This window comes from Carassius carassius, chromosome 12 (assembly GCF_963082965.1).
Source record: "Carassius carassius chromosome 12, fCarCar2.1, whole genome shotgun sequence".
NCBI lineage: Eukaryota > Metazoa > Chordata > Actinopteri > Cypriniformes > Cyprinidae > Carassius > Carassius carassius.
Genome location: NC_081766.1, coordinates 21,478,952 through 21,493,799, shown reverse-complemented (window position 1 = coordinate 21,493,799; position 14,848 = coordinate 21,478,952). Strand labels below are relative to the sequence as shown.

Sequence of the window (14,848 nt, the reverse complement as noted above, 5' to 3'; positions counted from 1 at the left end):
TAGGCAATATGTGAATGTAACATTATTGTATTATACAGCTTCTTTTATATTTATTTTAGTTGCAAAAATAAATAAAACATTTGGTCATAATGTCTCTGAAATGGCAGTCACTAAGTATTAACTTCTGGTTTGAGCTATTGTATGTGTTGAATTGTGCTTATGATATATAGTAAAAACCAGCGTTTGATTCAGCTGCAGGAAAATCACAGCCATCCTGATTTTCACTACAGCATCACAACTGCGAGTGTGATATTGCTTAATTATTAAACGGTGTCTTTGTTCAAGTGTGTGACCTTGTGGCTTCTAAACGTTTTCTTCAGTTCTGGATGTCAGCTTTGGCCACAACAATGCCTGTTCCTTGTGGGGCCTTCATGCCGGTTTTCCTCATTGGTATGTGATTATCGTGTGCGTGTGTTGTTTTTGAAAGCCAGCACTGTGGGATATGCTTTTTTGGTTTCCATTTCAATTCACTATTGTATGAGCGAGCACTTTTGAACATTATTTTGCTCTTGTGTTCATACCAGCCACCATACTTTAGTTTGTTCTTAATGGTTGTTTTCCTTTTCCCGCAATCATGTTCTCCATTTCCATCCCTCATCACTGTCTGACTAACTAAAGCCTGTGTGTAAAGTCGTGAAATCACTGCAGCTTTATTCAGGAGTTAGTGTTTGTGATCTCATGTAAGTATACGTCAAGCACACGTTGGTGTTTTTGTAACTCCTAAAACGTCATTGTATCTGAGTTGTGAATTCTGTGTGTCGTACAGGGGCCGGGTTCGGTCGACTGGTGGGCGAGAGCATGGCCGCCGTCTTCCCAGAAGGAATACACGCTGACAGCACTGTATATCCCATAGTTCCCGGTGCATACGCAGTTGTAGGTGAGACCGTCGATTGTGCATGCCTTCTCCGGGATATCCATTAGTTTTCTTTCAAAAGCCATCAGTTTCCGCCCGTCGTGGCTATATCTTATTCTCACACGTAATTGAACCTGCAGGGTGTTGTATGCAAGAGTCATACATTTTTCATTACCCCACACAGACCAACAGCCAAATTAGATCTCGCCCGTGGAAATTGTTTCAGAGGTAGTGCTGCAGTGTGCAGCGGAGCAGAAAGCTTGTCAGGAGCACAATAGGAAATCAGATGGCTTGCGGCAGGTGACTGCTACTGTAGTTTGATACGAGATGAAATGGTGATTTCCACAGGGGCGGCGGCTCTTTCTGGAGCAGTCACTCACACCGTGTCCACCGCCGTCATTGTGTTCGAGCTGACCGGTCAAATCTCGCACATCCTGCCCGTGATGATCGCTGTGATATTAGCCAATGCCGTGGCTCAGAGTCTGCAGCCTTCCCTCTATGATTCCATCATCCGGATCCAGAAGCTTCCCTACCTGCCAGAGCTGGGCTGGGGACAGGAGTGAGGGCTGTTACTTAACTTTCCCAAATTGTCACTCTCATATCAGTTCCCTGGATTTTCAATGCTCACTCCCATCTCTCTCTTTTTATTTGATTTTTTACATGTAGGAAATATAATATCCGTGTGGAGGACATAATGGTGAGAGACGTGCGGTATATCACCCTCTCCTCTTCTTACCGGGACCTGCAGGAAGCGCTCATAACAGGCCAGCTTAAAACCCTGGCCTTGGTGGAGTCCAAAGGTGAGTCATATAAAATATCTGTAATAAAGGTATTTAATAAAAATAAAAATAATAATAATTTGTTCTGCACATGTCCTTCATACCACTATCTTAAATTAGAAATTAGAAATTACATTAGAAAGATTTTTGGCAAGAAATGAGCAGTGTTCAACATTCTATTCATCAAAAAAAGTATCCACAAAAATATTAAGAAGCACAGCTGTTTGATACTAAATGTTTCTAGAGCACCAAATCAGTATATTAGATTGATCTCTGGATATAGCAATTCTGAGTTAATGTATTGTTTGACCACGAGAAGTGTACAGTTGTAGTTTGTATGATGCTTAACAATGGAGACTGTGCTAAAAAAAAAAAAATACAAGTAAATAAGTGTGCAAAAATTAGGCTGTAAATACTTTTGGATGTTTTGCTTGATGTTTTTCTTGATGTTCCCAAATGAAAGCTTACAGCTGGAAATGTTATCTTTGTGTTCCTGTAGCTCAAGTGGTAGAGCATTGCGTTAGCAAGCAAACAAAAGCAAGGTTGGGGGTTTGATTCCCCGGGAACACATGATAGGTAAAAATTGTTAGCCGGAATGCACTGTAAGTCGCTTTGGATTAAAGCGTCTGCTAAATGCATTAATTTAATTTAATTTTATCCCACAATTCCACATCATACCCTGTGACAGACACATTCTTTACCTTCTCCGTCTCCTTTCCCACACTTTCCCTTTGCTATCCCCCATTCCTCCAGCTCTCCCGCTGTGTCTCTCTCACTTCTCTCTTTCTCTCTCTTTCTTTCTGTCTCCCTTGCCTGTGTCCCCACCTGGCTCCAGAGTCCATGATCCTGCTGGGCTCTATAGAGCGCTCCCAGCTTCAGTCCCTGCTCTCGCAGCAGCTCTGCCGAGCTCGCAGGCTGGAGTACTTGAGAGAACGTGCTCAGGACAATGGCACCCATGTGCCCACCTTCCCCCAAGACTCTCCCTCCAGGACTGGTTGTGGCGTACGGTTCCTGGTATGCTAGTGTTAATTACAATACAATAATGAAAGGCAAATCATTTTATATCGTCATTATAAAGATGAATCAGACATGGACTACCACTCAAAAGTTTGGTGTCAATACTTTTTTTTGGTTACACTTTATTTTTGAGATCTTAACTAACTATTAAATATGACTTCTGCTTTAGGAAACACCTAATTGCTGCTTATTACTAGTTACCTAGTAAGGTAGTTGTTTAGTTTAGGTATTGGGTAGGATTAAAGGATGCAAAATATAGTCATGCAGAATATTTGCTTTATAAGTATACTTATAAAAGTATATGTCTTTTATCAACATATTGTCTGTTTATTAGCATACTTCTAGTTATACTAGATGCTAATAAATAACTAGTATTTTTATTCAGCAAGGACGCACTGACCCCAGACTTTTGAACAGTAGTGTAGACTCACATGTTTTTCTAAGCCTGAATGCAATTTTTCTGTGAAACTGAAACCTCACATGTACTTTCGGATTGCACAATGTTTTAGATGCCAAAAAGCCTTCAGGAATGCATTAATATTAGCATTATGGCCACTAATGATACGCCAATAATTATTTTCAGATTATGGAGAGTAGCTGATGAATTCATATCTGTAGTTTCTACATTGTGCCATACTTGTCTAAATTAAGTTAAAATGAAACAGTAAAAGCTAAATTTCATCATATTAAATGCTACAAATGGATTTAGGCTTCACAGCACTCTAAAAATAATACAGAATAATAGTATTAATAGTAAAATGGATATTCATTTAGATATTTGCTAAAGATTACATGAAACAGTATTATTAAATGATTTGTTTTAAAAGATTAATTTTAAGTCAGTGTTAATTTAAATGTTAAAATAAGATAAGTGAGCATGAACAATTAAATATCCAACAATGCCTTAAATCCAAAAATATCAGTGTGGAACTGATATATTCTGCACCTCTGAAAGCAACTGAAAATGCAAGAGCTGCAGAGAAGAGGCACATTTTCCATAATTAAGGTCCTAAATTTCAGCCTATGTAGTATGCCTTGAAATCTAGCAAATGAGGCACATGGACTCCTTTTATGGTTCTTTTATAAGTGTTCATTGGTCATTATGAGTTCGTAGTACAGCATAAACATTTCTTCTTCGGTGTTTGGCTGAAAACGGCATATGGGTTTTGAACAACACAGAGAAAGTAATAAATAATTTTGGTCACACTTTATTCTAAGGTCCAGTTCTCACTTACAGTATAACTAAATATTAACTACGACTTTTGCCTCAATAAACTCCTAATTACTGCTCATTAATAGTTATTAAGGTAGTTAAGGAAGAATATGGTCATGTGTAATAATTAGACATTATTATGTGCTATATAAGTACTAATAAACAGCAAATATGCTATCAATATGCATGCAAAAAAGCAACTAGTAAATAGTGAGAATAGGAATTATATTTCATGTTAGTCTGACATTATTTTCAAAGTCTGTGTTTCCCATTTGTCTGTATTTCTCAAGAAGTTTAAAGATTGTCAGATTGCTGTGTCACAGATTGCAGGTGTTTTTTCATGTTTTCTGTCTCATCCCAAAGAATTTCTTCCCGACAGGCTGTCATTTCTGAGTTCAGTAATACAGCTGGGAGTACATGAAGTCTGTGTTCGTAATCAAACTTACTTATAAGTGGATGTAACAGACTGTTTATCTCCAGATCTCCACTGAAGAGTCCTCCTTCAGCCCCACACTGACTAACTCCCAGATCCCCCTCAAGTCTGCTCTGAAGACGGTGTCTGCAATCAGCAACACAGAGTCATTGAACAGTATGTACTGTATATAACACTTACTCACACATTTCAACTCCTCCTACTCATGTATTTCGTGTTGCGAACAGTCTGCGACCCCTGGTATGCACCCATCTTGTATTAATCTAATCAATCCTCTTCTGCAGGCTCTCCAAACCTCTCCTCTGGGGAACCTGTGAAGGAGCTAGTAGAGGTACGATGGCTCTCTATGGATTGTGGGTGATACATGGCACTTATGTAGCTGTAGATTTTACAGGTGCCCAGAGACGATTAGCCTAAACAGCTTGTTTGTAACTTTTTTAATGTTTCAGTGCTTGTCTTAGGTTTTGTTCAGACAGACAGTATGTTTGGTGTATTCAGCTCACTTCTGTTTAGTTGTCTCCTGTTTGAACATTTTTGTCAAATGTTATTCAGATTTTGATTTCAAGTATTTTTATTCAACATTTATGCTGCAGAATATCTGAATTCACTCACATTTGTAGTTATTGAATGCTGAATGGATCCGCTTTTTTAAATTGGATATAAATACAGATCAGGGGCTGAGTTTACAAAAATCTTCTTAAGCAAGAACGTAAGAAATTTCCTAAGTTAAATTCTGAGAAGATTGTAAGAATATTCCTGAATGCATTTTTTTTATTCCAAAGAAGTTCTCAAATATCTTCTTGACAACTTCCTTTTTATTTTTCATAAAAAGAAGATGACAAGTTTTGTGTTTGAGACTTAGCACTCAGAGTCATGTTTTTCATATTGTTCCATATATTTAAATTTATTGTAGCTTTTTAAGCTATCAAAAGTTAAGATTGCTGCATCAGACCAGAACAGTCATATCTTTTTTGTCATAACTCTCTAACTCTTAAAGGGGAAGTGTCAAGTATGCATGTGTGTGTATGTCGGTGATGTGTGAATTATGTATCAGTGATGTGTGGGTTGCTTGCCCCTTCTATATATATACAGTACAGACCAAATGTTTGGAAACATTACTATTTTTAATGTTTTTGAAAGAAGTTTCTTCTGCTCATTAAGCCTGCATTTATTTGATCAAAAATACAGAAAAAATATATAATATTGTGATATATTATTACAATTTAAAATAATTGTTTTTAAATGTATTATTCTTTAAATTATAATTTATTTCTGTGATGCAAAGCTGAATTTTTAGGATCATTATCACATGATCCTTTAGAAATAATTCTAATATGATGATTCATTATCAAAGTTGGAAACAGTTCTGCTGCTTAATATTTTTTCAGAACATGTGATACTTTTTTAGGATACTTTGATGAATAAAAAGTATAATAAAAAAAAAGAAGAAGAAGCTATGTTTTTAAAATATACATATTTTGTAATAACAATATACACTACTTTCTTTTTTTTAAATAAAATCAATACTTTTATTCAGCAAGGATGTGTTAAACTGATAAAAAGTGATAGTAAAGAAAATATATTATTATAATATATATTATTAGAATTTTTTTTTTTTGAATAAATGCAGTTCTTTTTAACCTTTTATTCATCAAATATATTAGACAGCAGAACTGTTTCCAACACTCATAATAAATCAGAATATTAGAATGATTTCTAAATGATCATGTGATAGACTGGATGTTACATGTGACACTGAAGGCTGGAGTAATGATGCTGAAAATTCAGCTTTGCATCACAGGAATAAATGTAATGTTTTTAAAGTATATTCAAATAGAAAACTATTATTTTAAGTTGTAATAATATATCACAATATTATTGTTTTTTTCTGTATTTTTGATCAAATATATATATATATATATATGTGTGTGTGTGTGTGTGTGTGTGTGTGTGTGTGTGTGTGTGTGTGTGTGTGTGTGTGTGTATTTATTTTTCATATATATATATATATATATATATATATATATGAAAAAAAAATATATATATATATATTTATATATATATATATATATATTTTTTTTTTTTTCTTCCTAACTTTAAAAGGTTTAAATTATTTTTTCCAAAATGTTATTTTCAGGAATTCAGATTCTTCTTAAGTTCAGTCTATAAAATAATCTAAAACAGATTCTTTGGAAATGTTTTTGGGAACAGAAAATATTCTTCGAGAGAACAGCAGTTCAGCAGAATTTCGTACTTATAGAATGTTTTATGAACCCAGCCCCTGACTTGAAAAACAAATAGGATTTAAGTGCAGTGTGAACCAAACCTTAGTCAGTTTCTTTGGAGTTTCACCTCATGTTCAAGTAGAATCCCACAGGACTTCTCTTATCAAGCGACATCTGTTGGGATGGGATTTCGGCTGCTGTATTTATTTGTTACACACCCCTTTCTGTCTTTCTCTTCGGAGGACTGATGGCTTTAACAGTGTCCCTTGATAATAATCAATGCTGAAGGTGCAGCTGTTAAAGGGGGGGATGTGTTAGAGTTACACTAACACTTTATGCTCCTCCCTTTTCTATCTGTTCTGTCCGGAAGAGCAATGCTGGCCCCAAGGCTCCTAAGAGGAGCAGGAGGCCCAAGCATGTGAAGATACCCATGGCGGTAAGAACGCAGCCGTAGGGACTCGTTCCGCTCGCCCACAAACACGCATCATCGGGGGTGGCAGTGGCACAGCCAATAGGGCCTTTACCCAGAGGCCTTATTGCGTTCTGCCTGTGTGCTGTATTGATACTCTCTTCCAGCTTATACTTCCCCTCTAGGGAACAGGGAACAAGCTGACTCATGAGATGAATCATGCCATGAAGTGTATATTTATCTCATCGGATGAGTGTGTTTGTGTGACGCATGGTTTGGTTGTGCAGTTGTCAAGATTTCGAACAGGTTTTTAAACCTACAGGCAGACATCAAGGGATGTTGCAGTTGAGCCTGTTTGTTTTGAACAAAGCTTTACAAAGTTGGTTCAAGTCCAATTTTGAACTGGGAACTTAACCTCTCCAATCAAATTAAAAACCTTTTGAAAAGCTATTCCCTGTCTTAGTTCTTTATTGCCTTGGTAATGGCATCCAATCTACCTCACCCTCCCCTGGGCTGCGTTTAATGTATTGCTTAAGCTTGCTAATGTTTAGTAAAGCTTGAGCCGCTTCGGTAGATTACATTAGTATGTGTAGCTTGTCTTGTGAACTGAGTGAATTGCATGACCATTTGTGAGGACAATTAGGACATTTTGCATTTCTGTGTCTAATTCTTGGCTTGATGTTTTCAGGATTCACCTGATGTTGAAGATGACATGTCAACAGCAGAGGTATATTAAATACTATACTTACTCTTAATTATGTTATAATTGTTTCGTGATTTTTTCAAACGTTGGGATTTGTCACTTAACCTAATTTGCACCTGTTTAGGAGACTCAGTAATAGAGCTAGTTCTGTAGCTTTTTGTAAGAGGTAGTTCAATCAAAAATCAAGATGATATCATGATTTACTCATCCTCATGTCTTCACCCTCAGACATTAAACACTGAAAATTTGACCTTGAGAATCATACTTAACAAGTGTACTTACTGTCATTGAATGAAAAAGAGCATATTCTGCAATAAACATCTCCTTTTGTGTTCAACTAAAGGAAGAAAGTCATACAGGTTAGAAATGACATTGGGGTGAGCAAATGATGACTTAGCATTTTTGCTTGAATTATCTCTTTAATATTTAATGGACTGCTTATGGACAGGATAATCTTAGGATCTTGCATAAAATAGTATAAAACCTAATATTTGCCCAAATTTGTTTTGGGAACTTTTAATAGTTTAACCTTAAAAAAAAATAATAATAATTAGGAGTCAAACTCTCTAACCACTAGGCCACGACTTCCCCCTCATATTATTATTATTATTATTATTCAGATAACAGAGTGGGAGGAGCAACAGTTGGATGCGGCTGTTAATTTCAACAACTGTAAAATAGACCCTGCACCCTTTCAGCTGGTGGAACGGACATCTTTGCATAAGGTAAAATATTTGCTGTAACTGACAAGCCTAAAGTGCTGCAATGATTATGCATTTTTGTATGTTTACATCACCCTAGCTCCCTTTACATAAACCCAATAGGATTCTTCCTCTGGCTTTTGAGTTATAGCACAAAATAAGCTCTGTGACCAACAAACCTTTACGATTCTTACACATTTTAAGTTAATCTTCACAAGTTTTATGAATTTTGAAGTCTAAATATGATCCCCAGAAAGGAAGAGCTAAATGTAGGCTGTAAACAAACTATATAAATAAAAAAATAATAATTATTATAAAAAAAAAAAAAAAAATAGAATGGGTTGACGGAGTGTTACTATTTAATTTAAAACAGACTAGTGAGTAGATGAGTTTACCTGTTCGGTATCATGACTTTTAATGTCACATAAGCCACTTGTCAGCAACCGCCTTTTACATCACAAGTATTACTGATGTATTCTATGTCATAGAATAAAATGTGAAACATATTCTGAGCTTGTGTTAAACATAGAACTTATTTCAGGAATGAAACAAAAAACGCATTTTAAAGTAAACGGAAATGCAAAAATGTTTCTGGGTTTAGGCCTACAAAAATATCCCATCCCTACAGCACTCTATCTATCTAAAATGGAAAAAACATTAAAGCAGAGCAAATAAATTGTAAGATATTTCCTGAAGCCGCATGGCAGGTTTTTGTTAGGAACAGACTGTATTGTAAGCTACTGTATATAAAGTCAGTTGGAAAAGGTAACACAGGTTAGGGACCAGTTTGTACTATCAACTAGTTGCAGACTTAACCCTACCCCATACCTAACTACCTTACTATTACCAAGTGAAGCAAATTAGAAGTTTATTAAGGCAAATGATGTAGTTAATAGTTAGTTAATAGTAAGAAATGGTCCCCAAGCTAAAGTGTGACCAAATCGAACAGGCCAGTTTTACTATCCCAGTTGCCTTTTAATGAAACATGAATGTCAGTCTTTATCACTGTTCCTTTTGTTCAGACACACACCATTTTCTCACTACTTGGTCTGGATCATGCCTATGTCACCAGCACCGGACGTCTAGTTGGAGTGGTCTCTCTTAAGGAGGTGTGTGATTGTATTCGTTTACTAGCCCTTCTTTTATAGCAGAAAAACACATTTAAAAACAAATGTCTGTTTATAGTTGCGTAAGGCCATCGAGGGCTCTGTAACTGTGACTGGAGTAAAAGTCCGTCCCCCGCTGGCCAGCTTCCGTGACAGCGGCAACAACAGCAGCGTCTCAGAGGTCACTGAGCTCCACAAGCTCTGGAGTCGTAACAGGAGCCTGTTGTTGCCACGAGAACCTAACCTCCCCGACCTGGATGACCAAACGGAACAGCCGTCCGAGGGCAGCTTGGTGAACGAGACCGAGTGCACAGAGCTGTCCAGTCAAAACAGCCCATTACACACAGACGACCAATCAGAGCTGCCCTACACCGACGCCACGCCCCAAGAGCAGCACCTAACGCAGTTCCCCTGTGACTGTACCCACCCTCTGGAGGACGGGGGCTTCGAGGCCGTCAGCGAGCAGTGCCCAGCTCCGATCAAGGAAGCAGTGAGTGGGGGAATCCCTTCACCACCAGAGTGTCAGCCTGAATGACAGCTGCTTGCGCTCGGTAACACACGCTCCATTTACAACATAAGCAGAATTGTGAAGTCAGGTTAAGGAGAAACTGGAGGAAGTCTTTAAGTGATGAAGCACACTCTCTGTTCCGCACTAATCAAATCATCCCTAATAGCTGGTCCTGCCTTTACACGAAACACGTCGTGTGTTTGTATGTGTGGGATGTCATAGATCCGCACTGCAGTATGAGTGCCATGTGGCTTCAGATGTGTTTGACGATGGGCTCATGAGCGATCGTCTGTTTGTACTTGTCATACATTTGGGTTTCTGTTGATTTGTGGCTTCATAGCGCATTTCTGTGTTGATGTATGTTGATGAAATTCATTTAAAGAAGTTTATGTTCGATGATGTCACGGCGAGTTTTCATCATAAACGTGTTTGTTCGTTGATTTGTGGCTTCCTCGCGCAAGCGACAGAGTGTGTGTAAGAAAAGCTTAGTGTGTGTGCGAGAGTGACTCAGCTGCGCCTAGCCAACGCACCCATCTGGTGCCGACACTTTAAATCCAAATAAAATTGTCTCTGAGAGCCAAACTACAAATTTGCTCTAAATATAGCCCTTAATAACCCACACTGCAAGAAAACATGGAGAGTAAGAGCAGGGGGAAAAAAAGGAATGGGTGGGCAAAAGAGGACACAGCGGACATGGAGAGAACAAGAACATGATGCAAAATGAGCGAAAGACAAGAAGGATACATGAACACAAGTCGTGGAAAGGCAGGAGAATGAATGGGAGAGTGGGGTAAACTGTGCCACTTTTTACTTAGGTTGTCAACTAAGCAAGAAGAAATAAGCAATCAGGGAAATGAATATGGCTGATTATATTTTACAAATACATGGGGCAAAAATATATGACTTTGTCCAGTGATATAACTTACCCCACATTAGAGAAAGGATGTGTTGTGAATTTAGTGAACATGAATCTTATTTCAAAGTTTTATTTTGATGTACAAAATTCTAATTTTCACAAACCAACTAGAAAAATCTAGTGCATTTGCATGTAGTGTAACAGTTTTCAAAAATTTATGATATGAGCATTTGTTTTTTCTTGCATTTGGATGCAAAACTCATCCCCACTGCGTGCCTCTGGCACACTTTACCTAAAAGCTAAAATTTTTATCATTTCTAATTCTTTGCTAAATGTATTTATTTATTCATGTATTTATTTATTTATGTAATGTGATGTAATGAGGAATTCCTGCCATGTAGGAAAATTACCTTGACATGCAGGTTTTGTTATATTGTTGGTTTTTGGTTGTAACACACAAAAAATTGCTTATGTGATTTACAGGCAGCTAAATACAATGGTCATTTTTTTAAGCATGGTCATGTGACAAAAACCATCCAGTCTGCTAGATTACAGGGTGGCACATCTTACCCCACTCTCCCCTATAAAACCAGCAGTGACTCATACAGTTTCCAACCAGGGTAGTTTTGAAGCACATTGTAATTATCATTCAAACAAAACACAGCAATGCACAGGAGTTTTCCATACTGACAGCATGGGGGAAAAAATTAAATACATTTTAAAAAACGCTTTAACAAATCATCATTGAACTCACCATTTGGATGGTGTTGCCTGTAATTACCAGAAATGATATCCCACATTATGTAGGCACGTTATGTGGCATGCGAAAATCTGTATCAGGACCAGTGTGTAGCATAGCTGCCTGGCCATTAAAAATATATATAAGCATCTTCCTTAGAAACTCGAAATACTCTGAGAGACTCCAAGTGGAGAAACAGAGCCTCTTAAATTCTTAATTATATGCATGAACCCCGATGCAATCATTTGCATGCTCACACACTCGCATAAACAATATGCATCATACTGCTTTCCAGCCAGCTTAAATACAGCCATTTAAAAAGACTGCATAGACCTGTTTCATGTTACTTCTTCAGGTTTACTTACATGGCCTTTTGCGTTTTAATTCAAGGCCAGATTTGTTCAGAAATAGAGTGCAATATTTTTCTTCACAACACGTCACAGACTACGATGACCGTGTAGATCGAGTGAAGTTTTCGACTGTGTTAGAACCGCAAGAACCAGCCTTTGTATAAATACAATTGCAGGGAGTTTGTGGTCACTGTGCAGATCTCATCCAGCAATCATCAAAGTATTCAAATGTAATCCATTACAACTGTGTACCTGCAATCTGAATTGTTTTACATATGCGCAAAGCTTTGAAAATTTGATTTTGAGCTGTCAACTGTGCAATAATGTCATATAAGAATTACTGCTTGCCAAATAGGATTATTTTACTGAACACTGGCTCTATTTCTACAGTGCATATTATTTTGAAACTGCTCGCGATAATGCACATCATGAATAGGACATGTACTGAAACAAAAGGACAGTTAATAGTTTGAAATGCCTTCAGATTTCGTTTTCACAACTTATAAAGTGTTTACTGGACCTGGTGGAGGAGTTTTCACAAGTTTCAGCCTAAGGATGATGTAATGTTCTTTTATTGTTTGCATCAAAACTGTGGCTGAACGAAGCTATGCAGTATGGTCAAGAACAGCACAACTACCCCAGACACAGCTAGAAGCAGAGCAAAATGGAGAATGACTTACATTTCTTTTTCTTGTTCACTGCAGAATTGGGAGGCATTGGGTTTGATTTAAATGGATCAAGGAAAGTGGACCAAAACCATATCCGTGAGACTGACTTCCTGACACAGCCTTTTCTCAATTTCGCAGAATCGCCTGCTATGGGTTCTGCGAGCCACTAGAGAGAAATTCATCCGGCTGCACTAATCAGCTGTTTTATTAACGTTTGTTATGAAACCGAATCCTGATGTGGGACAGGAATAACTTAAGCTAATAATGATCTTTAGATATGTCGTGTCAGGTTTTGTCTGTTTGCTTGTGCAGTTTAAGTCAAGCCCACGGTGTGTAAAGTGTCTGCTAGCATGCCGCACATTCAGTGTAGAGTTATAAGCAATAAGTCTGCTCCCATATCCATAAATGGTTTTTATAAATCATTTGCTTGTACAGAATACAGGGTAAAGCGGTATGTAAATGAATTCTACTCACATACCCTGTACATATAGAGAAGCATATTGAATCAGCTCTTACCATTATTTTTCAGAGAACATTAAATTGTTTTGTACATCAGTAAATATTAAATTTCAACTTTAAAGCTTTCTGCTTTATGCAACTCATTTTATTTGTGGTAAATACTGTGTTGTATAGTTATGCTGGTATTTTGTAAATCTAATAAGTTTTTTTCCTCTTGTTTTCCTGTAAAATATAGAAACAACAAAAAAGTACCCCTGAAGTAAATAAGAATAATATATATATATATATATATATATATATATATATATATATATATATATATATATATATATATATATATATATATATATATATATATATATATATATATATATATATATATATATATATATATATATACATACACACACGCACAGTGCTCACATCTTAATATTTCAAATGATTACTGGAAAACCTGACAAAAGCACTCAATATTTTTTTTTTTTGCAGAAGACACAGTGAAACATGAATACACATAACTTTAATGCAATCATAATTATCACATTTGACCTCAAGTCATTTTCAGTACAAACAATAAAAAAAAACACACAATTCACATCATTACTGTTACTGTTCCATATTGAGAATAATGATGACATAACATGGTTGAGTTCTGAACTGAACACTGCCCTTCCCCATGCTTCTGCAATGAATGAATGCAGTGTCGAAAGGCAACATATTTCTTCTGTCAGCTGTTTTACTGTAGCTGCCTGTCAAGGTTGTATTAATTGGTAGCTTCAAAAAACCTGTTCATTCAGCAGCCAATCACAAATCAAATATCTTCTGAAGTGCAGATAGGGAGGGAAAAGATGGCAGAATGGAAAGCAAAAACATGGAAGAGGATTCTCACTCAGTTTGGTATAAAAGCCCATTTCTGCCATAAAAGGGAACAAAAAATATTGCTTTGGCAATCATGACATAAAACTTAATGATTATGGTGTCAGATTATGAGATAAAAAGTAAACATTAAGAAAAAAAGGACAAAATTATTAGGAATTTTTTTTTTATTTACTTACAATGGCTTTTTTTAATATTTGACAAAACTTTGATCTATAATGACTTTTTTTCTTCTAATGATGTCTTTTTTTAAATTCAGCTTTTCATCTCACAAATGACATCATAATTACATATTCTTACCCAATAATTTACTTTTTTGTCCATTTTAATTCAATTTCAACTTTTATATTGTAATTTTGACTTTTCATTAATGACTTTTTATATCATAGTCATTTCAACTTAGACTTTTATAATTTAGACTTTTCATCTTCAACTTAATGATTAATAATAATTATGATTCTTATTTCAGATTTAATCAAAAGAATATATGTGTGTGTATGTATGTATGTGTGTATATATATGTGTGTGTGTATATATATATATATATGCAAAATCCAATATTATTAAAAAAAAAAATTTTTAGAAAACGTGTGTGTGTTTATGTGTGTGTGTGTGTGTATACATAGTATACACACACACAGTTTTTTATTAATGCATATACTGTATATTCAGTATTCCATTCTTTCCCTTGATCCTGTGGTAGAATATTTTAAAACATAAATATAATAATAATAATATAAGACACAAAATATCCTTCTATCCATCCTGTAATATATTAAAATATTTCATCATCAGAAGTAAGGATAACTTCATGTTTATACAGTCACAACAAAATTAAAGCGAGTTCATTCAATGAACAAATTTATTAGACTAATTCCAAGTTAGTTTTTTTAATGATTCATTAAAGTGAACAAATGATTTAAAAGAGTCATTGGTTTGTGAAATGGACTACA

The 14,848-nt window shown here is 36.1% G+C and overlaps 1 protein-coding gene across 5 annotated transcripts in view; it reads left to right on the top strand.

The window, feature by feature from the left end:
* Nucleotides 1–10,915, top strand: part of LOC132155102 (chloride channel protein 2-like) — a 44,996-nt gene extending 34,081 nt beyond the window's left edge. For 4 of the 5 annotated variants that reach the window (XM_059563895.1, XM_059563894.1, XM_059563893.1 and 1 more), the window contains 12 exons: nt 321–390; nt 767–877; nt 1,202–1,412; nt 1,520–1,653; nt 2,468–2,646; nt 4,343–4,451; nt 4,580–4,626; nt 6,891–6,956; nt 7,618–7,656; nt 8,253–8,357; nt 9,356–9,442; nt 9,519–10,915. In XM_059563895.1, coding sequence (XP_059419878.1) covers nt 321–390; nt 767–877; nt 1,202–1,412; nt 1,520–1,653; nt 2,468–2,646; nt 4,343–4,451; nt 4,580–4,626; nt 6,891–6,956; nt 7,618–7,656; nt 8,253–8,357; nt 9,356–9,442; nt 9,519–9,974 — 1,614 coding nt within the window. In that variant the 3' untranslated portion in view covers nt 9,975–10,915. The remainder of the gene's footprint in view (nt 1–320; nt 391–766; nt 878–1,201; nt 1,413–1,519; nt 1,654–2,467; nt 2,647–4,342; nt 4,452–4,579; nt 4,627–6,890; nt 6,957–7,617; nt 7,657–8,252; nt 8,358–9,355; nt 9,443–9,518) is intronic. The other variant, XM_059563896.1, reaches the window with a different exon arrangement.
* The last annotated feature ends 3,933 nt before the right edge of the window (nt 10,916–14,848 follow it).